The sequence below is a fragment of the Pelmatolapia mariae genome, linkage group LG2 (genome assembly GCF_036321145.2).
Source record: "Pelmatolapia mariae isolate MD_Pm_ZW linkage group LG2, Pm_UMD_F_2, whole genome shotgun sequence".
In the NCBI taxonomy this organism is placed as follows: Eukaryota; Metazoa; Chordata; class Actinopteri; order Cichliformes; family Cichlidae; genus Pelmatolapia; species Pelmatolapia mariae.
In genome coordinates, this window is record NC_086228.1 from 22,352,870 (window position 1) to 22,376,422 (window position 23,553).

The 23,553-nt window shown below is 38.8% G+C and overlaps 1 protein-coding gene across 1 annotated transcript; it reads left to right on the forward strand.

Moving 5' to 3' along the window:
* Positions 1 to 243: 243 nt before the first annotated feature.
* Positions 244 to 23,079, forward strand: xpnpep2 (X-prolyl aminopeptidase (aminopeptidase P) 2, membrane-bound). The gene is made up of 21 exons (XM_063494645.1): positions 244 to 343; positions 985 to 1,046; positions 1,879 to 1,989; positions 2,082 to 2,145; positions 2,802 to 2,906; positions 5,608 to 5,694; positions 5,862 to 6,005; positions 8,231 to 8,332; positions 10,474 to 10,555; positions 10,712 to 10,913; positions 12,898 to 12,987; positions 13,144 to 13,253; positions 13,428 to 13,505; positions 17,294 to 17,365; positions 17,458 to 17,518; positions 17,690 to 17,759; positions 17,901 to 18,005; positions 19,416 to 19,475; positions 19,549 to 19,625; positions 19,737 to 19,826; positions 21,462 to 23,079. Exons 1-21 carry the CDS (start codon positions 295 to 297, stop codon positions 21,660 to 21,662), a joined length of 2,022 nt encoding a protein of 673 aa, XP_063350715.1. The 5' UTR covers positions 244 to 294; the 3' UTR covers positions 21,663 to 23,079.
* Positions 23,080 to 23,553: the final 474 nt, after the last annotated feature.

Sequence of the window (23,553 nt, forward strand, 5' to 3'; positions counted from 1 at the left end):
AACCCACAAAACAAACAGGTGGGTGTTTTTCATGGATGGATGCATATTTTTGGTCAGGAATTTTTCCAAGTACTAAGATTCACTTCCAGTGCCACCACACATGATTCCTATCAGGGAGATAATGAGTGGTGACAGTGGAGGAGGAGAGAGAGGGAGCGAGAGAGAGAGAGAGAGAGGGCAGTAATGCTTTTACGAGCAACACCCCCACACACTTTCACACATATGCTGCATGCAACATCAGATCCTCAGCCATTCCGTGTGTGGATCTGTTCGCAAAGGGCTCGGAGTGTCAAGATGCCTTCTTTCAGCTGGCTGCTGGCTCTGTATCTAGCAGCACTAACAGGTAAAAAAAAAAAGTTCCTCTTTATCCTCTGTGATTAGGATCTGCTCTCTGTGTGAAGACTTTTATTGAGCCACTGTGGCGATCAATATTTCTCTTTGTTTACAGTACAGAAACTGTCAAGTGGCAAACAGCTCACATGTAGGAGCTGCTGTTCTAGGGATAGTTACAGTCTGCATGTACATACACTGCATGATTTAAGCACTTAGACCATTTAAAGTAGACTTGCATTTAAAGAAGTATATGCGTTCTCTTTCTGTGCCGGGTGGTTTTACTTGTCTGTATTTCTTTGCACAAAATTTGACTGCATAAACTCTCCAGAGCGGTTTTTGATCAGCAGTAACTTGGACATGACAGAATAGAGTATCTTGATTGATTGCACTTCTCTTGCTGGATGAGCTGTGGTTAATGGGATTGATATGAACTCTGTGTGTCCAGTCTGACTCTTGTCCTCAAAGCCTTGAGTCGCATTGGTCCCGCAGATTGCTGTGACCTTCAGATTGTCTGAAAAGATTTGGTACAATAAGCCCCTTTTAAAGGGAAAGATTACTTTAGACTAATCCAAAAATGTGCCTGCATAGCTCAGTTCAGTCACTTGTATCACTTTTCCAAGGTCTTTTACCTCTGTGTGCATGCAATTTCAGGAAACACTGATGGTGCTGTTGCACGAGAATCAACTGAAAGAAACTGCTCTTCGACCCCACCGGTAAGATTAGCTTGTCAACTGAATGTCTATATAAGGGGATACTGTTGATTTCTTTGCTAAAAATTACACAAATGAAGCGGAAAATAAAGCTGAGTCAAAAATGTGACTGATTCATATGGAGGAGTAGAGGCAGGCTGAATAACAGACCAAACATTTTTTTTTCTGGTTGAATCCAGGGTCCAAAATATATAGAAGCTTGTTTTTCACACCAATAACAATAATAACAATTAAACAAATGATCTAAATTTGAGTCAATGAATTGAAAATATACTGACTCAAAATTTGAACTTACTGACTTAAATTTCTGAGTAAGTTGGGATTTTGGAACACCGTCTGAAAATTTAGAGATCAATAGGACAGGTTACACACAGCGGACTAATTGGGGGAGCCAAAGCAATCACGAGGATCCCAAGAAGGGAAGGCTGGAATAATAAGGGAATCAAATGTGCACACAGGGATAACAGGAAAAAACTAAACATCAACTTGAACACTAACTAAAAATTCCAATCCCAGAGATCAGGACATGTTGCATGAGATTTGTACACTTAGTTAATGATTGCAGCACATGGACTGCAGTTAATGATTACGGAGGGAAATACAGAGATGGATGAATCAGCAGCTCCTCAAGTTTTTATTCAATCTGAAGATTTTTACTCTTGGTGTGTGTGTGTGTGTGTGTGTGTGTGTGTGTGTGTGTGTGTGTGTGTGTGTGTGTGTGTGTGTGTGTGTGTGTGTGTGTGTGTGTGTGTGTGTGTGTGTGTGTGTGTGTGTGTGTGTGTGTGTGTGTGTGTGTGTGTGTGTGTGTGTGTGTGTGTGTGTGTGTGTGTTGTAGTACCTCCCCAGCACAGCAGTAAACACCTCTCTCCAGCTGGAGGAGCTACGAGTGCAAATGCGTGCCATGAATATTTCTGCCTACATTATCCCTGCCACCGATGCTCACCTGGTACACATGCTGTCCATCATAATTATTTCATCAGAGATTAAAGCTCGTGTGTGTTTGTTGTGTTTGAGTTTGTGTATGCTTTTTTCCATTAGAGTGAATACATTGCACCACGTGATGCCAGGTTGGCCTTCATGACTGGTTTCACTGGTTCTGCAGGTACAATCCTTTTCTGTCTCATCCTCCTCCTCTCCATGACTCACTCCCGACATCTTCGGTCACGCAGCTCTTCTGCTTTCATCCCACATCCTCGCCATACATCTCGCTCCTCATTCATTTGTTTTCCCTGCTTTCACTTGCTGCACGGCTGCATGTCCTCAAATGTAGGCACTCGCCCTCGCGGGGGAACTTCACTATGAAATGATGAGCTCTGTTTTCACGCTTTAACTGTGAACTGAATTACATTAATGATAACGCACACGTCTGTACTCAGCTGTTGCATGAATGAAAGAATAAGAAAGCAGATGACAGTTCAGTAAAGCGCTGTTTACACTCCATCAAACCTATGTGAAACTCTATTATGAGAAGCCATATTGTCTGGGCTTTTATTAAGATTCATTGATGGGTATTTGTGATGTGAGGGTGCAACAGTGGAATGATAATGTAAACCCTGATTATATATCCACACCACATTACCAGACTGTTATCACTGTTTCTTGCTCACCCTCTCATCCAATCACACATACATCTTTTAAATTCAGATTAGCTGTCCAGTCACACATTGTACTGAGTCAACTCTGACATTTATAGTCGTTTGTAATTCACTGTCGCTGCTGCCCTCTCTATAACGCAGCTGTTTTCCTGCCTCTCCTCAGGCACTGCCGTAGTTACCCTGAACAAGGCCGCTCTGTGGACAGATAGCCGCTATTGGGTTCAAGCTGAGAGACAGATGGACTGCAACTGGGAGCTGGAAAAAGATGGTAGGAGTGGTCATATTTTGCTAACTTGTTATGACAACACAGCACCCATTCAATTCCAGTTAAATGTTTCCTTTTTTTGTATTATAGCAGAATTAATATCATTAAACATCGCTCATTAACAAAAAATTATAACACCGATGCAAAAATTAAGAGACTGCAACTTATGGGACTTTTCATGACAGCCAATGTCATTCAAGGATTGCAGAAAAGAGGCCTGTAAAGGGCCACATACACTCACCCACCAAGCCACTTCATTAGGTACATCTGTTCATCAGTGCATTAACGAAAATATCTAGTCATCCAATAACATGACACCATTGGCTTTAATCACCCAAGCATGGTCAAGACGACTTGATTCAAGTGACATTGAGTGTGGTATCATTGTTGGTATCAGACAGGCTTGTGTGGATATTTCAGAAAGTCCTGATCAAACCGAACACATCAAAGCTTGAAGCAGATGAACTATAGTAGCAAAAGACCACGCCAGCTGTTCACTCCTATGATCTAAGAACAAGAGACTGAGGCTCAACAATTTACACGAGCTCCACAAAATTGGACAATGGATGATTGGAAAAATTTCTGTTGGTTTGCTGAGTCTCAACTTCTGCTAAGAAGTTGAGACTACTAGTATGGTAGGAATTTGGCATAAACTATTTGAAAGCATGGATCTATCCCCAGCTGTTCAGGTTGATGTCGGTGATGTAATGATGTGGGATATATATATATATATATATATACATACATACATACTTTGGGTCACTTGGTGCCAATTGACCATCATTTAAATCTACAACCTACCTATTTATTGTTCTTACCTGTGTCCACTCCTTTATGATAACAGTTTACACTGCTGGAAGCAGATGGTAAAGCACCACATCACAAAGCTCAAATCTTTTCTAACCAGTTCCTTAAACATGACATTGAACCCACTGTCATGTTTAAGGAACATCTGTTTCTCATATTACTTCTTTTCTTAAAAGGATATGGTGGGGTTATGTGATATCTTCCTCTATTGCCTATACAACTGCTGTGTATATGATACACATAATACATATACTTACATTACAGCCATGTATGTATTAATCCACAGCTGCAAATGCTCAGCATTTGCATTCCTGGTCGGGGAAACATTTGCTGAAACAGTTGTAGGAAATTACTGAGCAACAAATGCTTCTAAGGCTGCAACACAGAGAGAGGTACGGGAGGCTGAAAAGTACTATCAGGCAAATACGGGAAAAACGCATTAAAATTTATAAAGACAGAGTGATGCATGGCTCTGAATGTTGATCTGACCTCTGCTCTTCAGATAGGCAGCTTTAAAATTCAAATTCAGGGAGGCTATGCTAATATTAAGTATTACAATGAAAGGAATTTATTCTTTACAGGCAAAATTCAGACCAGGCCTTATTGACTCTGAGGTTGCATATGGGCCTCATTAACCTAATGCTACTAGAATAAATAACCTTTCAACTTCAAAATGGAGTGTTTTTTTTTGTTTGTTTGTTTTGGGGGGTTTTTTTTTTATTACATGCACTGTGTAATAAAAAGCAAGCCTTTTTAGATGTTGTTGTTGTTGTTGTTTTGTTTTTTTTAAATTTCGCAAAACTGTTGTTGGCTTTTGAAAAGTTAACCAGAAGAAACATAGAAAAGTCAGCATTTAATTCAGTACATTTACCTCTTACTGTCATGGTATTGGATCACAGACCCAGTGTTTTCTAGTTCTGAACATTATGTTGTATGTTTTGAATATTCTATGTGATTCTTGGGGTCATGGTTATTCTTTCGTCATGTTTAAAGTATGTTTCGGTTATTCTTCAGTTCTTAGTGGTCTTAGTTCTCCCTCCCTCAGTGTCTTATCCTCTCCCGTGTTTAGTCAGTCTTGTCACTGTGTCACTGTATCAAGCTAGCTTGTCTTGAGTCTGAGTTTCTGCCTGTGTGTTTCCTGCCTTATTTTGATAGTCTCTTGTCCTGTATGGATTGTGTCCTTTGCCAGCACATTTCCTTTATGACCACTTTAAAATAAAATTTAAAATCCACCAACCAACTGAGATGTATTTATGTATTGGGTAGTAAGGAAAGTTTAAGAAAGGTGTCTTATACAGTATTCTCAATTCAGTTTTATTTATATACAACATTAGTCGCCTGAAGGGCTACAGCATTCACACGACCTTCCTTTGAGCAAACTATTGGAAACAGCGGTAAAGAGAAACTCCTTTTAAACAGGAAAAAAATCCTGCAGAAGTTCAAAGTTCAGGTGGGATTTTAAAAAAACGACAACAAAAAAACCCAACAGCTGCAAAAACTGACCACTTTTTAGTGGGGTATTTCCCTATATCTGACTTGCATAGGCCCATCCACTGTTGCAAATATTGATAACCAAATAATTGGCTTGCACTGCAAGAACTTAAGCATGTTTTAAACATCAGAAGTCAAGTGAGCTTTCTGGATGGACCTTCACTCCAAAGGTCCGCTTGTAACACTGACATTGAACCAGTTCAATTGGTCAAAGTTTCCTTTCAATGTTACAATAATTTAATTAATAGAAATTGTATTTTCGGATTAACATTATTTTAGCTCATTTTATTTTATGTTTTTTTTATAAACCCAAAAGTTGTTTTTAAAATTGCTGCAATGTTTTCCACCTTCTGCATCATTTTCTCAAATAACCTGACTGCAGTCTGTCATGTGTGATACTCTGTAGTGTCCATCAGCAGTGTGGCAGAGTGGCTTATCTCACAAGTGCCAAAGGGTGACGAGATCGGCTTTGATCCCTTCCTCTTCTCTCTCAGTGAGTCTCACGTCTCTTCCCCACCTGTCAGTCTGGCTTAACATCAATAAAGTGCTCACCTAAGTAGATGGGAAAATTATTGACAAAGCCTCCAGACGCCATGCAGACTGTTTACTTGTGATTGATTCGGTTCAGTGTGTGTAATCATCTGCAGTTTCCTCCATTAGAAACGCAGGAAGACTACAACATCAATCTGGAGTCGAGCGATCGCAGCCTCAAGTCCATCACCGAGAACCTGGTCGACAAAGTGTGGAAGGAAAGACCATCGGTCCCGCCTGACAGCCTCACCCGCCTGCCTGACCGAGTCATACGTAGGTTTCCTTTATGTGAATGTGTGTTTACGATTGTACTGAGCACGCATCTTTCAGTCTGTTGGTCTACCTGTGTGGTCTTTTTTATCTGTGTGCTGATAAATACCTGCAAACTGGATAGAGCGCAATAAGGCGCTCCACAAACAGAGCCATAAATAGCCTGTTAATAGTTTTACAGCAGGCTGATGGATCAAATACCAACTTAGACTGGATGAGGATATTGTCCAGTTTATGGTCAGAATAGGCAAATGGAATAAATGGAGAGCACCATAAACCTAATGGACTGTATGTGACTCCAAGCTGCACAAAAAAGAAATCCATATAGCTTGCAAATATTGTCTCATAGTTTAGACATGAAAGCTTGTTCTTCTGCTTGGCTAACTGTCTGGAAGAAGTCCATTAAGTAATGAGAAGCTTGCACGTCAGAGTAAAGGACCCATTTACTAGAAAGGCCTTGGAGTATGTCTGAGCTCAAAAGCATTATATTTGAAAGATCCATCAATCCATTTTCTTCCGTATACCCAGCTTAGCATCATGGTTGAGCTGGAGGCATTCCCACCTGTCATAGGGCACGATGAGGGGTACACCCTGAACTGATCACCAATCTATCGCAAGATTAACAAATAGAGACAGGTGCTGCTGATCGACAATTCTAGTAAAAAATTTAAGAGCTACAAGTGGAGCACTGAAAGCAATTTATTGATTTAAGATAATAGTAGTTAGTTGCTATCGTTAATAAAGTGAAGTTTTATGTCTGAAAAGCACAGAATACCTCATAAAACCTTTGCTTTTGAGATCTGTTTAGAGTTACCAAAGATTCTGTTTTGGTTACACCCACAGATGGGTCACAATGTGTTGGATGCAACCCCATCAGTGGTATTTGGCCTAGATTCCGCAAGGTTTTGAAAAAACCAGTAAGCCCCTGGATGATTTTGTAAAGAGAAATTGTCTTGTTCTACTTAACAGTGGAAACCACTGTTTGGATGGGATATGAGTTTTTTTGTTCTCCCCATTCAGTGATTCAGTTTGTGTTGCTGTACCCTGTTTTGGTGCATCTGCATTAGTCCTTATTTACTTTGTCCAGCTCTGTCACCTTTCTGTGTAAGTCATTTCAAATGTTGTGCAAAGTAGACTTGAATTTCTGACAGAATATCAGTAAGTTAGCAGGTCTTTTATGTCTTTAACAAGACATTTTTGGCACTTACAAGCAGTGGAAGGAACTGCAAAAACAACTCTGGCATGCCATTAACTTCCTAAGAGAAAAGGTGATATGGTTAGCAAGCTCTTGGTTGTTGTTGTTGATGATGAGACAATTAAATTCTCATAGAAACAAACACCCAGATAATTACTGTATGAATTAGCAGTGTGACGATAATCTGTATTGATTGTTTGACCTAAAAATGAAATATTGATAATGTGTTAATAATCAAGAGTTGTGGTTAAAGATGTTCTGTTCGAACTATTTTGGCCTTATTTGCTAATAATAACATTTGTTTTGTTTAAACCACATTATTTGTGAAGTGAAAATGTTAGAATCCCAGTATGAACTCTGCCATTTCCCTCAGCTTTAGGGAGCAATTAAGTGTTATTTTTCTTCACATGCCCTACTCTCTACAAACTCACTTTGAGCAAAAAGCACTCAGACAAGTCCAAGTTACAATTGTAGCATCAAATTGCTGGCAAAGTTACACACTGCCAAGTAAACTGGCCTTTTAAGTGGAGCCTTTTAATCACCTTTTAAACTTGCACATAGCCAATATCTAAAAAAGGAGCACAAATACATAAACGGTGTACTGGAAAGAGAGATTAAGGGGTCCGTGAGGTAAGTCAAACCTAGCTGACTACTTTTTTTTAATTTATTTAACCTTTATTTATACAGGTCGTCGTATTGAGACCCACTGTCTCGTTTACAAGAAAGACCAAAGCATTTTATACAACTTGCCTCATTCACACAAGCACTTTTTTCTATGCTTTTTCTTTGTAAGTGCTTTCTATATAACATTCAAACATATTTCTACTCCAGTGGATGCATCAGAGAGCGACTTGGGGTTAGTATCTTCTAGATTGAACCACCTACCTTCCAATTAGCAAACGACCTGCTCTACCTCCTGAGTTACAGCCACCCTTCGAGGATGGACAAAAGCACACTGGACCTTGGATATGACAAATTAGCATCAAATGTGTCTCACTGGATGCAAATGAAAATTAAATATGTATAATTGTAGAGAGGACCTGGCAGGAGAAAGTGGAGCACATACGGACTCAGATGGGGGACAGTCCATACAAGCCCACAGGCCTGCTGCTTTCAGCGCTGGATGAAACGGCTTGTAAGTAACTGCAATCTTATATATCTTATAATGCTGTTCAGAAATGCCTTAGTTAATTATGGTGCATATTTATACTGAGCTACAACTGGATCACTGAGAAAGGCACCTGAGACATATCTAGCTCTAATGTATTCATTGCAGGTCTTAGACGCTCTTCACCACCACGGGGGCAGAATTTAAATTCCCCCCATTTGATTCAAGCTTATTTGAATGTCCAGAACTACATTCCCTATTCAGCATGACAAGAAGGAAATATCAGTTCATTTTAAAGTCCCCCTGAAACTGAATAGCTTTCCTTATTGCTCTTTTACTTGCCCAACATCCTGTCCCGACAAGCTACTCAGCTGCAGCATATAAATTAACCTGAAAATGTCACAGATCTGTTTTAGATGTTTTTGTAGTCCTAACTGTTCAGTACTAGTAACAACATGCTGCCTACCAGTGACATGCAGCTGCACTGCATATTTGTTTGCTTCAGGCCTTGTTTTCTACAGTGTAACAGCACAGCAGGCAGTAGAAAACTGACTTTTTTTCTCATTTCTAAATAATTAATTTAATTTAATTAAAAAAAACTATGAAACACTACTAATATCATGATTACAAAAAGGGTTGACTAAAGATGATTTGGTTGTATTTTAAGTAATATTCTTACCTTTAGAGGATCTACGAGTACAAATATTAAAAAAGACACATAGCAAGGATACCTTTGTCTAAAAGTATTTAAATAAATAATAGTTATAATAAATAATTACTGTTGCTAAAAAATTAAATTTGTTTTTCTGTCACATTAGTAGACTCTAAAAAAGCTTTTCTGGCTTCCATTAATGTTCTTAAAGTATTGCTAAAGTACAATAGTTTATTTTAGCAGTTTTTGTGTTTTAAATACTTAATCTTGCATATGAACTAAAGGTGAAGAGCCTAAGAAGTTTTAACTTGTCGATGTATTGGGCTGATCAGATATCAACTGAAGTTAAACTAGGGCCAGGGCCTTTCTTTCACGTCATAACATGTTGTACCAATATGCAGCAAGTCAGTGTAACCTTTATTGGATGGACAACCAGCCAAGTAATCCATCCATTAGGGCTGGGTGATATGACCACAAATCACTCACTCAAATTACTTTGAAATGTTTTACACCCAACGCTGTTAGCCACAGACAGCATAACAGGCTGAACATAGTTTTCTGGGAATGTACTGGCAGACCATTGGGATCTCAGGTAGCATGTCTACTTGCAGAGAGCACCTATTGCCTGATGGAGGCAGTGTCGAAAGTAAGCCGGCAACACGTTTTTGTTTTTGATTCTGGTGAACTCCAGTGTGGCTCCCTTTCCTGTTTCAGTCCTTTCAGGCTTGTCAACCAGTCAGCATTCAGCTTACACACAGCAATGTGTTGCTGAATTTTCAGAGGACTGCGTAGGTAGAAAAAACCCTCTCTGTAAGCTCTGCAGGCAAAAACTTGTGGCAAATGGACACAAGCGCAATAGAATAGAGATGAGCTATTTTTTGACACTTGTTTCTCAATTATACCCAAAATGAGTGACTGAGCACATAACCTCATCAGGAGAGTCAGCTATCGCCCCCTGCTGGCAATCAAAAGAATGCAGTTTTGAGGTACATCGACTTTACTTTCCATCTTCCGATCTGGAAGCCATGTCCATCTTTTATGCTGTCTAAAATTACCACTGGGTACAAAATCTTCACCCCACTAATGAACAATTTAACTTTAAAGATAGTAATTACAAAAAGTATCCTTTAAGATAAAGAATATTAGGATTAAAAAAAACAATCACTTACAAATGTATTCAATCAATTTCTCTATATGTCCACCTAAAATCACTCCTCCAGCTCCATCACTCTAAGTGACAGGTTAAATGATGTGATTGAATCGGTAATAAGCAAGATTTCTGCAGACTGAATTATACAAAGACAGTCTGCCTCCAAACCAACACAGGAAGGGTACTATTCGTAAGACTGTTCGTGACTCTGACTTGAATTAGAGCCTGTTTTGAAATAGCAGCAACACAGAGAGAGTCACGTAAGTCTCACAATAGATGCAAAGAGCGCTTCATGGCCCAAATTGATCCCAGTGAGGAAATAAATGAACTTGCTGACAGTGAGATGTTTTCTTTGTTTGTTTTTAGGGCTTTTCAATATGCGTGGCAATGACATCCCTTACAACCCTTTCTTCTACTCCTACACTCTACTCACAATGGATGAGATCTGGTAGGTTCATTTTTTAGACACTACATTTCACCGAATAAATCCTTTTAAATTTCCTATAATTCTCATCACAAATACCAGCTGCAAAGCTATTATCAGTGGTTTATATATTATGTAAAAGGATATGCAGTATTTATTTCCCTTCACGTCATGTAACAGGCTCTTTCTCCACATGGAGCGAGTGAGTGAAGAGTTGAAGGTGTACTTGAATGCCTCTTGTGAAGGGGCCCTCTGTGTGCAACTAAAAGGTTATGATACCATCCTCGATCATCTGAAGAACTATGTGACCAGGCCTGAGGTTAAGGTGTGGATCGGTACAGAGTACACAAACTACGCTCTTTATGAGGTCATTACACCACAGGTATGCAGACCTTTTATTTCTTTTTATGTGTTGCACAGCATAATTATGCCCACCGTGATAGTTTTTTATTTTTATTTTTTTATGTCTAACAATCTGTTTGCACTGCTGTTCTCGATGGAAGAGCTGTTGTAAATTATAAAGCTGCACTAATCAATACTGTTTATCTAATGTATAATATACTGAAGAGAACACAGATTCATACTTTCCCAGTCAAATGTAATTTGGGTGACTAATTAACCCTACCAATGGTTTTATTTGTTTCCAAACAAACTGTAAAAAAATAAACTCATGCATCTATTTTTTTTTTTGTCTGCCTACACTTATGGTGTCAAGGGCTCAAACCTGTCACAGCTCAGATAGGATGATAGTCTGTGACAGAGCTCCTTCTAAATTTACAGTGTACTTAACTGAAAATATTGGAAAGATGACCTATAAAATAAAACTGCTTTATGCTCATTGTAAAGTTGATGGCCACAGACTTCAAGCTTTAAAAAGTTGAGAAAGGAGCTTTTCTACCACTGCTGCATCATCTCTTTAGCAATAACTGCTATACTTTTGAATGTAAGGCGTTTTCTCACTCTTGTTTGATATAGGACTTTAGCTCCCTGCCACTTGAAGTGATTTTTTTTTTCAAATGCACTAAATTGTTTTTCTAGCACTTTCTGAGCTATGAGAAAGACAATGCTGCAGACATAGTGTCTAGTTTTCACACACAATGTGTTATTGCACACTCTTTGATGGATGATCATTTGAGCTCCTTCCCAGGACAGCTCCAGCCATCTCAGACTCCTTTCCACACACCAGCGCACTACTGCGTAAAATATCCTCCTGAGAACCGAGGAAGAAAAAAATCTTCCCATTGAACTTTTTTGTGATTTCTTTTCTCTTTGGAGCTAAAAGAGGCCACCCAAGAGGCCAACACATGCGATATCAATGGAAAGCCCAGGATGTCCTCTATTTAATACATCGGGACTTGGTAGTGTAGCTCAAATAAATCAAAAGATATAGACTAAAAACAAATATCCATGACAGAGGACATAAATGAATTGGCTTGTTCTCAGGAGGGACCTGATTAGATCATTGCTGTCAGCTGTTCTCACCTGGCACTGCCAGAGCCACGAACCAGGGAGCCATCCGGCCTAACCTACAGCCCCCCTCACGAATTAGAAAGGAAGTCAGCTACAGCAATCTGCACCTCCCAGCCTATGGATCACTACTAGGTGGATACTAGCAGTTAATCCAAGCATTGGCATCTTTCATGTTATGAAACCACTGAAATCCTTAGGATTAGGACATAGAGCGTTGGAGTAGTTGGTTGCCAGTGTAGCACTTCCTCGGCTATGGGAAACCCTATCAGAACACAACAGACAAAGTGTTTGCTTTTCACACACTTGCTTTTTGCTTTATTGCGTACACTTTGGTAGGTGATCGCATTTGAGCTTTTTCCCTGGACCGCTCGAACCACTCTGCTGCTACCTCAAACTAATGTGGCAAAGAGTGAAGGCAGGATCCTATCCTTAAATTTAGTGACTCGGGAGCCGTCAGAACAGTGACAACCACTTCCTTCGTCAGTCACGGACATACTTGAACTCCTTCGCTTGGAGCAACAAGTTCCTGACCCTAGAGTAAGCCACTCCACCCTTTTCCAACTGAGAACCATGACTTCAGACTAGGAGGTGCCAATTATCATTCCAGCCATGTCACACACAGCTGCAAACCGGGCCTTCACAGATGTGAAAAATAACTATTCTCTGCAGTAACACACCTCCGATATCACATATCACTATGAAGGTCCCCATGTTCTTTAGTCAGAGCATGTGGATTACATGATTTGAAAAAACGACGGGTCAGGCTGAGTTTAAGTACCCCTGGGTCTTGTTTCCACCATTTTGAACAAGGCCTTTCTACTAATAAATGTGTATAATTTTACAAAATGGGTAATAAAAAATAATCATTAATAATCATTATTTTTTGCATCATGTAGGACAAACTATTGACAAGTTCCTACTCTCCTGTGCTGACGACAAAAGCTGTGAAAGATGAGACTGAGCAGCAGATTTTACGGGATGCTCACGTATGTCATCCACTCAGACACGCATAATGCCTCCAAAGGAGATACTGAGTAAACATACATCTGAGTAAATGTATTACCCCATCCAAAGATGCCTTTCAACATGCCATATACATTTTAAAACTGCATCATTTTCATTGTCACGGTGACTCTGTGCAGGTGAGGGATGCCGTTGCTGTTATCCAGTTCCTGATGTGGCTGGAAAAGAGCGTGCCAGAGGGGAGTGAGACTGAACTGACCGCTGCAGAATACGTCGACAAGTGCCGCAGGTGGGTGGGAACAGGGACAGCTGACATGAAGTATTTGAAGCCAACTATTTAATTTGAAAATGTAAAATTTAAAGGAGTTGTTACACATGAAAGATGAGAAATTTTTAGAAATTGTTAAGCTCAAACTCAAATTTGTAACAGTATAATTAAAGAATTATATGAACGTCATTCCAGCAAACAAAAGGACAGCAGAGGCCCAAGCTTTGGCACCATATCTGCAAGTGGACCTAATGCTGCTCTTGCCCATTACAGGTGAGATTAATTTATTCTCGACATCTTTATACTCATTTTTGCATTTTTAAGGATGCATTCATAGATGATTACAGTACCCTATCATGCTGGATGCCAAAAATGACCTAAATGTTTGTGAATCTTTTTAAATCATTGCGAGGTGCTCAGATATTCAAGATTTCAGTGGTGCAAATTTTTTTTTTTTTTTTTTTTTTTTTTTTTTTTTTTTTTTTTTAAATGGATTATAAGATAAAAAAATCAATCGGAATTCAAGTGAAGGCTTTTCCATTATGACCCAAGATGTTCAAACCAAAATAAAAAAGACCACGAACTAAACAACAAAGTCCTTAAAAAACATAAAAGTTTAAGGCTAATTAATTATAGGTCCCTTTAGGACCTTATATGATTGCTTAACCCCGACATTACGCATCTGGATTTGTAATTGTCTGTAGTTCCACAACAAGGCAGCATTGTAACATTTTTGTGGTATCATTAACTTGTTGCCGCTTTTGTTGGTGGTTGTGGTGTACGGCAGCAGTCTTAACCTTCTTAAATATTTCACAACCAACACGACTTTTCCAAGGCATTTATTAAATGAATATTGTACCTTATTATTTTTACATGATGTTCTGTAGTTCTCAAAGCTGTAAAAATAGAATAACATTACTGGAATTAAAAAAAAAAACACTTAAAGCCAAAACAGGAACTTGTTTTTTCTGGCATGCTAAATATCTGGTAGAATATCCTAAATATACATCCAAAATCTTCTTTTTGCATGTTTTTTGATGGGATCTTTTTACTCCTAAAAGAACTACTTAGTTTTACCAAATATACTGAAAGCTGGTTGAGCTAAGATTGTCACAAACTCAAGAAACACGTTTCCTGGAAACAGTCATGCAGAATCATCACCTTTCATTTTACAGCTCCTACAAATTATTTATATACTTCCTCAGCTCACATGTCACATACTCGAGTTCTGATAATGCGTTCAGTTATATAAGGTGCCAGTCTACAATAACCATCATCTCAAGCCCCCCCAAATGTTATAAAATGAATACCCTACAATATTATAGAGAGAAACCTCTACAGTCAGATGATATGGAAAAACAGCAAAGCATTTTGTAGTAAACTGTGGCTTTATAATTTTAATTCAGTGTTTTTTTGTTTTGTTTTTTTCAAGGGTCGAGTACAGGAAAAACACTGTTACAGAAGCTGATTCAGAATCACTGTACTGTGGGCAAGTCCCTTGATGGTGATGGTGATTGATTCGTAGTGTTAGACTGTTTGCAAGTCAAGCAGAATTAGCGGTTTTGTTAATCATGAATAAAAAAATAGATAAAAATGGTGTCAGGAGTAAAACTAGACTTAAACCAAATGACAGATTGTATCCAAGTAAGCCTAAACCTGCTCAACCATTGTGCATTGAAAAGTCTTGTTTTTTTTAAATTGATATTGATGTCTGATTTGTATTGATGTTAAAAAGGGACTGAGAGTAGCACTTTTCAGTTTATGGGGAAATCTGGAGTAATAGTACAGTATGAGTAATTACACCAGAATACTGCCTCAGATCTTCCTGGAACAAGACTAACTGAATGAGGCTTGTATGCAGAAACTGAAAAAATGTTGGAGTGCTTAGACTGAACACGCAAACATATTCAATACACTCATTCTGTTTTTTTGCATTCAGACTGACATCAAAAGATGAATCACTGTACCATATGGAAAAAAAAAAATGCCTGTACTTTACACCTGTGTGTGAGAATTTTTGCCCATTTATCCACAAAAGTATCTTTGAGGTCCTGGCTCACATTTGCCATTCTAGTTCATCCAATCGGTGTTGAGCTTTGTGTGGACCCATCAAGTTCTAATCCAACCATGCCTCTGTGGGACTTGCTTTGTGCACTGAGGCAAAGACATGCTAGAAAAGGGTGTTACTCAAAATGTTACCACACAGCTGAAAACAGAGAATTCAACAAACCTTGACCTGGTGTGGCATCAGACTGCCACACAGAGAAGTATGACTTGACACGCCACATAACTCAACTGCACCACTGTCCAGTAGCATCATGCTTTATTCCACTCCAGATGCTTATGCAGGATTGTATAGGGCTTGTATGCAGCTGCTCAGCAATGGAAGCCCATTCATGAAGCTCCTCTCACACAGTTTTTGATGACAGAAAATGTTTAAAACTATGAGATTATTGCGTCCGCAGTAAGTTGGTGACTTCTACACACAGTGCCTTAGCTGTAACCTAGCTCTGTAAGTTTATGTGGTCTGCTACTTTGTGGCTGGGTTGTGGTGGTGGTTCGTTAACTGTAGTACCTCTTAGAGTTGATTGTGTGACATCTAGGGGGGAAGAAATTTCACACATTGTTGCAGCAGTGGCATCCTATTATCGAACCACACTCTTTAGAGTGACTCATTGTTTCACGTTTGTAAAGCAGACCGCATGGCTCTGCTGTGGCTTTATACACCTGTGGAAATGGGACTCAAAACACCTGAAATCAAATATTCAAAGGTGTGGCCATTTAGTGTAAATGTACATATGTAGTCTTAGGGGCTGTTTATAATAAATAGAATAGGTGTCAGGAGTCAGACACTAAACAGTCTTGTTTTTAAAAACTGATTCTGCTCTGTAATTGCCTCCGTCTGATTTGCATTGATTCGTAAAAAGGGACTAATTGTAGCCCTTTTCAGTTTATATGGTGAGCTAACATTATTATTAATGGGTAAGTACAGTATGAGTAACTACACTATGCCTCACAAATCTGACTGGAACTAGATCAAAGCTAACCAGTAGTCCCTGAATGAAGGCTCGCATGCAGAAATTGTTGGAGTATATAGAGTAAACTGTGTTATAAGAGTTATTTGATCCTTATGTTGCATTCAATCCTCACACCATGACCGTAATTCTCAGCACTCTTAATGCAGTTCTCAAATCAGGAATGTTTTTCCCTGCTCATCCCAAAAGCCTTCCTCATTTTTCTCCAAAAGTTGATTCTGTTCATCTGGACGTAGCGTCCAGATGAACAGAATCAACTTTTGGAGATTTACTTTCCTGGATGATTGAGAATGCATCAAGACCTTCCTCATTTTGTTTGAATAAACTGCCTTCTCTTTATACTACACTACGAAAAACATTTTTTCCAAATATTTATGAAAGAGTAAAGTCATGTACACGCTGTCAGTGGTAGAAGTAGCAGATGCCCTTGATTTGAAGCAAATAGAAATGCATGCTCTCAGTCTTGTGTCAGGCATGCCTGGTTACACACAAGCATATATCATACAAATAAGTGGTGCGAGTGGTTTAGAGACAAAGTTAGAGAGAGGTGCTGGTTCCAGTAAGGTTTTGATGAAAAGATAAAATTATTTGACTGAAAGGTTTTTAGTCACTGGTTGCAGAGTTAAAGTGATCGAGTGGCTTTGCATGTGTTGACACTTTTTTGTCTTTTATAAAAATGAGTCTGTGTTGTGAGAAATGTTTTGAGAACTAAGGGTGAGAACGACTTTCCTGATGTGAGAATTGCATAAAAGCCATCGAGGAAAATCTGTAAAAGATGAGTAACTGAGAATATTTTTCTTTTCTCAACTTTTGCGCCTCACAAAATGAGGCCCGCACGGTCTTATTATAAACAGCCTGATTATATCTTTCTTAGCCTTAGAGCCCCACGGTTATCACAAAATAACAATAACATTATGTTTTTGGATTTTTTGCATGAAGGCATTTTTTTTCTTTTGCTAATAGTTTAACACATTTGAAAAACACCAGCAAGCAGTGCTACTATCATTTCCTGTTTTTGTGCTGCAGCCCTACTAAAGAAACAAACCGGAGGTTGACAGTTGATGAGATGTACCTGGTTGATTCTGGTGGCCAGTATCTGTGAGTAAAAACAGTCTTTTCATACACTTCTGTAGTTTCATTTTATGTCATGTGTGTTTAAAATGAGTCACCGTGTCTCTCACTATTTTCAGAGATGGCACCACTGACATCACTCGGACGGTTCACTGGGGAAAGCCCACAGAAATGCAAAAGGTATCACTGATAGAGAAGATATGTTAATATTTCCTTAATCAGTCTAATCAGTCATATAGCAATCAATCAACTTTGCTCCTTTCTATTTTTTTCAATATGCTAATTCTTTAATTCTTATTATTTCGTTCAAAACACAAGTTTCCTATCATTTACCACATCACCACTTCACAGGAGGCCTTCACTCGAGTGCTGATGGGAAACATCGAGATATCCAGAACCATTTTTCCCTCTGGGACAAGAGGTGGGAATGGGAAAAAAAAAAACCACATTTTAAATGAAATCTTTCTGTTTCACCACTAGAGAGCCCCCTTCCTCCACCATAGACCATAGCTGTGAGTAAATGTTACAGGATGTCTGACTGGAGGTTTTTGTTCATCAACAGGTGTGAACATGGAGATGCTGGGTCGCCGGGCATTGTGGGAGGTGGGCCTGAACTACGGCCATGGCACAGGTCATGGTGTCGGAAACTACTTCGGAGTTCATGAGTGTACGAACCTTTATTTGGAGATGATTTTGAGATGCCAAATATGCTGCATGCTGTTTTTTGAGCACCGTTTTATTTTGCAGTGCGTACACTTGCATCTATGCATCACAAAAATATCTCAGAAAGGTTTCAGAAAATGGGCTACACTGCGATGGAAAGGGTTTATGAATTTAATCTTTTCAGTAGTAGTTTGTTACTGAGTATCTGTGTGTACACCTGGATGAGAGTCCATGTCGTGCTAAGATGGAAGAAATTATGTTCAAATGTGTCCCAGGTGTACAAAAACTTCAAAAAAGCCACAAAGTACAAGAATTTCAAGGAAATGCATAATTTAATAAAAAAGAGAAGTGGCACAAATTCTTCCACTAAATCAACCATGTTGAAACTGAAACAATTAAACGGTTATCCCACTTTGTCTTCTGCAATTGTTACAGAAGTAAATTTGTAGGCCTTAAAAAACCTCTGAAAGCATTACTTTTATTCATTCCAGCCTCCGCAAAAAAGATGCAAGAGGGTATTAAAACACTTCGTTTAGTTATCATGCTTTTCTTACCTCTCTCCACCTTCTGACTTAAGATGAATGAATAAATCAAATCATACAGTATGTCAAGGATAAATAAAATTGCGCTGATTTTTAAGTGGCTGGTCCATTCTGTGGTCCAAATGCTGTTTAATTGTTTTTTAACAATATCAGGAGGAAATTATTCCTAATAGGGCTGAAAGTAACAATTATTTTCATCATCTCTCAACTGTTTAATATATAAAACATTGAAATGTCAGTCATGAGTCTGTTGATCCATTTATCCTTCCACTTTCTTCCACTTATCCAAATCAGGGTTGCAGATTGGCTGGAGCCTGTCCCAGCAGTCATAAAACAGAGAGACAACCATTCAAACTCACATTCACATTAATCTAACATGCATGTCTTTGGACTGTGGGTGGAAGCCCAGGTACCTTGACACAGCATGCAAATCCACACAAAAAGGCCCCGGCCAGCTTACAGCCTTAGCTAAATGCCTGAGATTACCATATTATGGATATCCACAGTGACAGTAATGTATGACACAGATACAAAAATCATAAAGGCTCATCTTTAACTTTCCAGAAAACTGTTCTCATCAGTCTCAGCTGTATTTTCCACCATATTAACAGTGTTAACGAGTAAAAAAGCTGAAACTGAGTTTTTTTGAGCAACCTGAAGTCTGACATTTTGGCTCATGAATAGTGACCTCTGATAATTCCTCTTTAATGCTTGATATCCACTGACCAGCATGATCATGAAAACACACTTTAGGTTGCATGATGTTAACAAGCTTCCAATGTATATATTGTAGAGTAAATCATGGAGAGGTTTATTTGTTTTCTGTAACGTAACTTGCATTTTAATCATAAGTTAATGTAATGTATCCCCAGGGCCTGTTGGCTTCCAAAGCAACAACATTGCCTTCAGAGCCGGCATGTTCACGTCTATCGGTGAGTTTTATTTTGTAAAATTTTTCTGTGCAAAATGTCAAAATCCTGAAAAATCGCTTGATTTTCCTCATAGAACCTGGATATTATAAGGAGAATGACTTTGGGATCCGGATTGAAGATGTTGCAGTGGTCGTACCAGTTCAGACAAAGGTGAAAATTAAGTGGTGCTTTATTGATAATCTGGAATTATGAATTCTTTGTGCATTTTTTTTAATGTAACGTGAAGGTAACGTTATGCGGATTTTCTTTTCTGTCCCTCAGTATGGAAATAACTACCTGACCTTTGACACTGTATCACTGGTTCCATATGATAGAAAGCTGATTGACACGTCACTGCTCAGCTCAGAGCAGGTAAGAAATCGCATCTCATTGCATAATCAATTACAAGATATTTACCTCCAATTTCTGAAAATGAGATACAAATATGTGCTGACGTAAAAGCATAAAATGAATGCTCAGCTGCACCTCGGTGTGAGTTTACTTCCCCAAAACTAATTTCTAGTTTTAAATTGTAAATACCTTTGGGTATATAAACCTGTCATATCAGAGGCTCTTTTGCCTGCAATACCAATGCTGGTTTCCTCTTAAAATCCCCCATTATACGCTTTATGCTGCAGTTTGTCTACGGTTCACTGATCAAAACGCTCTTTAAAGAAAACAAAACCACGTGTGAAATCAACTTCTGTGTTTTGGCTCTTCTTTAGAAGTGGAAAATGTAAGAACCTGTTATGCTGCTTTTTTTTTTTTTTCAAATCTAGATGACGTTAACTTTTGATAAACGGAAACAGATGTTACTTTTGTAGAGTACATGAACGTTTAAATCCTGTCATTATTTAAATCCAGTGTATTTTTGTGCACTTTAAAGAAAATATCCCATGAGCAGCAGTTCCCTGGTTAGAAATGTCTTGTTGATGTTAGAGAAGAATTGTAAAAGTACTTCCAGCAGTAACTCAAATAACCACTACAACCAAGATATGCACAAGAGCATCTCTGAATGCACTTTGAACTTTGCAGCAGATGGTTTACAGGTGCAGACCACACAGAGTGCTTGCCAGGAGACGAAAGTGAGGTTACAAGTCACACAGATTCACCAACATTGGATAATAGAAGATCAAACAAATGGTGTCTGGTCTGGGTCTCAATGTTTGCTGCAACATTTGAATGAATGCGTGAATCAGTCCTGTCTTGTATCAAGTACACGGGGATGGTGTAATAGTGTAGGGAATTATTTCCGGAGCCCCACCGTATGAACTGAGCATCGTTTAAATCCAAAGTCTACCTAAGTATTGTTGCTCACCATGTTCATCCTTTTGTGGACCTTTATGACAGTGTCTCAAAATCTCTCACTTGATGTTTTATCAACATGTTGGCAGATAGCAAGGCTCTATACCTTTGAACAGCAGTGTTTTAAGTACAGTTTCTTGTTTGTTGTCTTCCTTAAAACTTGGGTGTCAAACATACAGCACGCGGTAGGATCTATTGTTGCCCCATCGATGGTTTTGTACATTGTTTTGCATTTTGCCACAGGAAGGATTGTTTTGTAAGTCCTTTAAAATGGATCACGTCATTTGACTGGTTGTGCAAACTGAATTTCATCAGAGCCGGAAGTCCAAGTCGTCAGTTTCACAGGCTTCTTACTGAAAATTATCTTTTCCAGTCCTTAACACACCAAAATGAAATAAAGTGGTTCATCCAAAGAGCAATGATGATACATTTTTTAAAATTTATAACGCTAAACATTTCTGCGTAATGACAATAGGCTGACTGTGAGGAAAACTGAGGAACCACAGGATGTTCATCATGTGTTGCGTAAATGAGTCATTACGTGCGAACACTTTCATAATGTGCATTTATTTCTTCACTAAAATAAAAAGGAAATTCTGTTTTATCCTTGTTAAGCAATTTTGGTTACTTTGGAGTAAAGCTTATTAAAATCAGCTGGAATATTAAACAGTAAACATTCAGTAAATGTTCTTCTCTCACCAGCTTCACTGGCTGAATAAATACTACGAGACAATCCGGACCCTGGTGGGTCCTGAGCTGGACAATCAGGGCCTTCATGAGGAGAAGGACTGGATGCTTAAAAACACGGAGCCTTTCGCTGAGATTGGCTCGTCTGCCTCCGTCTCTTCCTCCTCGTTGACCCTCATCGCTCTGGCCGTCGCTCTGCTCCACAATATCATCTGAGCATCTCCGTCTCCACTGCACTCACTCCATTCGCAGCAGACTAGCACACTGTTACTCCTATGCAGTCTCAGTTGAGCAGCTATACCGGGTTGAGAGATGCAATTTAGCATTTTTTTTAAATTGAAAGATATATTTAATAATTTAATTATGTTGGTAAATGTTTGATGTGGAGTTTTAAATGATTTGTTGTGATTTTTGGGGTTTTAAACTGGACATTTGTATGACCAGATAATATCGTTTCTATTTTATTAAAGTAAGACTCTTTAAAAAAGGGTTTGTTAAGGAACTTGCAAAGTGGTTTTATTTGTTTCTCACCAGTCTACACTGAAAAAAAGGCCATGTTGGATTTACTTAATTCGATAGTGGACATTGTTTGCACACAAGTGTTTTGCTTTGGCAGAAACTTAAACAATTGAGTTCAATCAACACAACTTATTCATATTCAACAAACCTGTGCATTTTGTGTTGATAAAACGCGATTGAAACATGTTTAGATGAAGTAAGGTGAGCTCTTGGAAAATTTTAATCCTTCGCAATTTTGTCATTTTATTTCAACCCTATTGAATAACTTTTACCCCAATATTACATGTTGTCTTCATATTACATAATGTTCAACAAAGTCTAGAGTCTGGTTAACATAGGAATTGAATGGATCTAAAATGACTAACGGCCTCCTTGCTGCAGAATTTCCATCTTTACCCAGGTTGCAGGGGGGTTTGGGCATAACCCAGAAGTGATAGGTTAAGAGGCAGGGTACACCCTGGACAGCTTACCACTTACCAGTCTATCACATAGAGACAAACAACCATTTGCACTCACATTCACAGGTAATTTAGAATCACAAATTAACCTAACAACTGCATGACTTTTAACTGTGAGAGGAAACCAGAATACCCAGAGAGAAACCACTGCAAACTAGATTGAACAATCCAGACTGTGGATTTGACCAGGACCTTCTTGCTGTAGGCAACAGCACTAACCACCATGCCACCAATCCAGGCTTAACAAATGTAGGAAAGCTCTGATTTCAAGGCTTGATTCAGAATTTTCTGTACATCTTTGTTCTTGACAGGTTAGACCACAATAAATAGCGATAGCATACACGTGGTGTGTGTGTGTGTGTGTGTGTGTGTGTGTAGTTGTCTGCCTATAATAACTCCAGTGATTTTCCTGCAGTTTGAAATTTCCTGCGATCTTGTGAATTTCATGAGTCCAGCAACTAACCACTCTTACTAGGTTGTATCATGTCATCTCAACAAGAACAAATTAGGTTTTTGAATTTCGACTTGACTGAGATGGATGCCTTCCTCAAACCACGATCCAAAGTGTTCAAAGCTGAAATCCCGTGCAGTGTCGCGGGATTTAACATTGCTATATTATTGATTTACTTCACTTGAACATGATATGAACAATTTAATCTACCCTCTCTGCATATCATGTAGTTTCTACACTATATAGTTACACTTAACTTTAAAGCATGAGGCAATTGTGTTAAATGCACGCAAGATGCTTACATAAAACCAAGAGATGGCCAATCCCTTTTTTTCAGTGTATAGAGAATACAGCACAATGAGGGAGCAAAAACATGGAGTGTTCCTGTACTGAAATAATACACTGAAATATCCTGTTTATATACTGTAAGTGTTCAGACCCTTTGTTATGACACTGAGCTCTGGTGTGGCCTACTTCCATCAAAGGTCACCGATATGCTTTTACAACCTCCAGTGTCTAATTAAATTTAGTCAGCGCCAGCTTTAAGAGGGTTTGTGCCAAAGTAAAAAATGAGCTTTGAGGTCAAGAAAATTGTCTCTAGATGTAAGAGATGAGTTTGTCAAGGCACAGTTCTGGGGAAGGATGCTAGCATCAGCAGTATGTGGTCCAGGTAAAATAA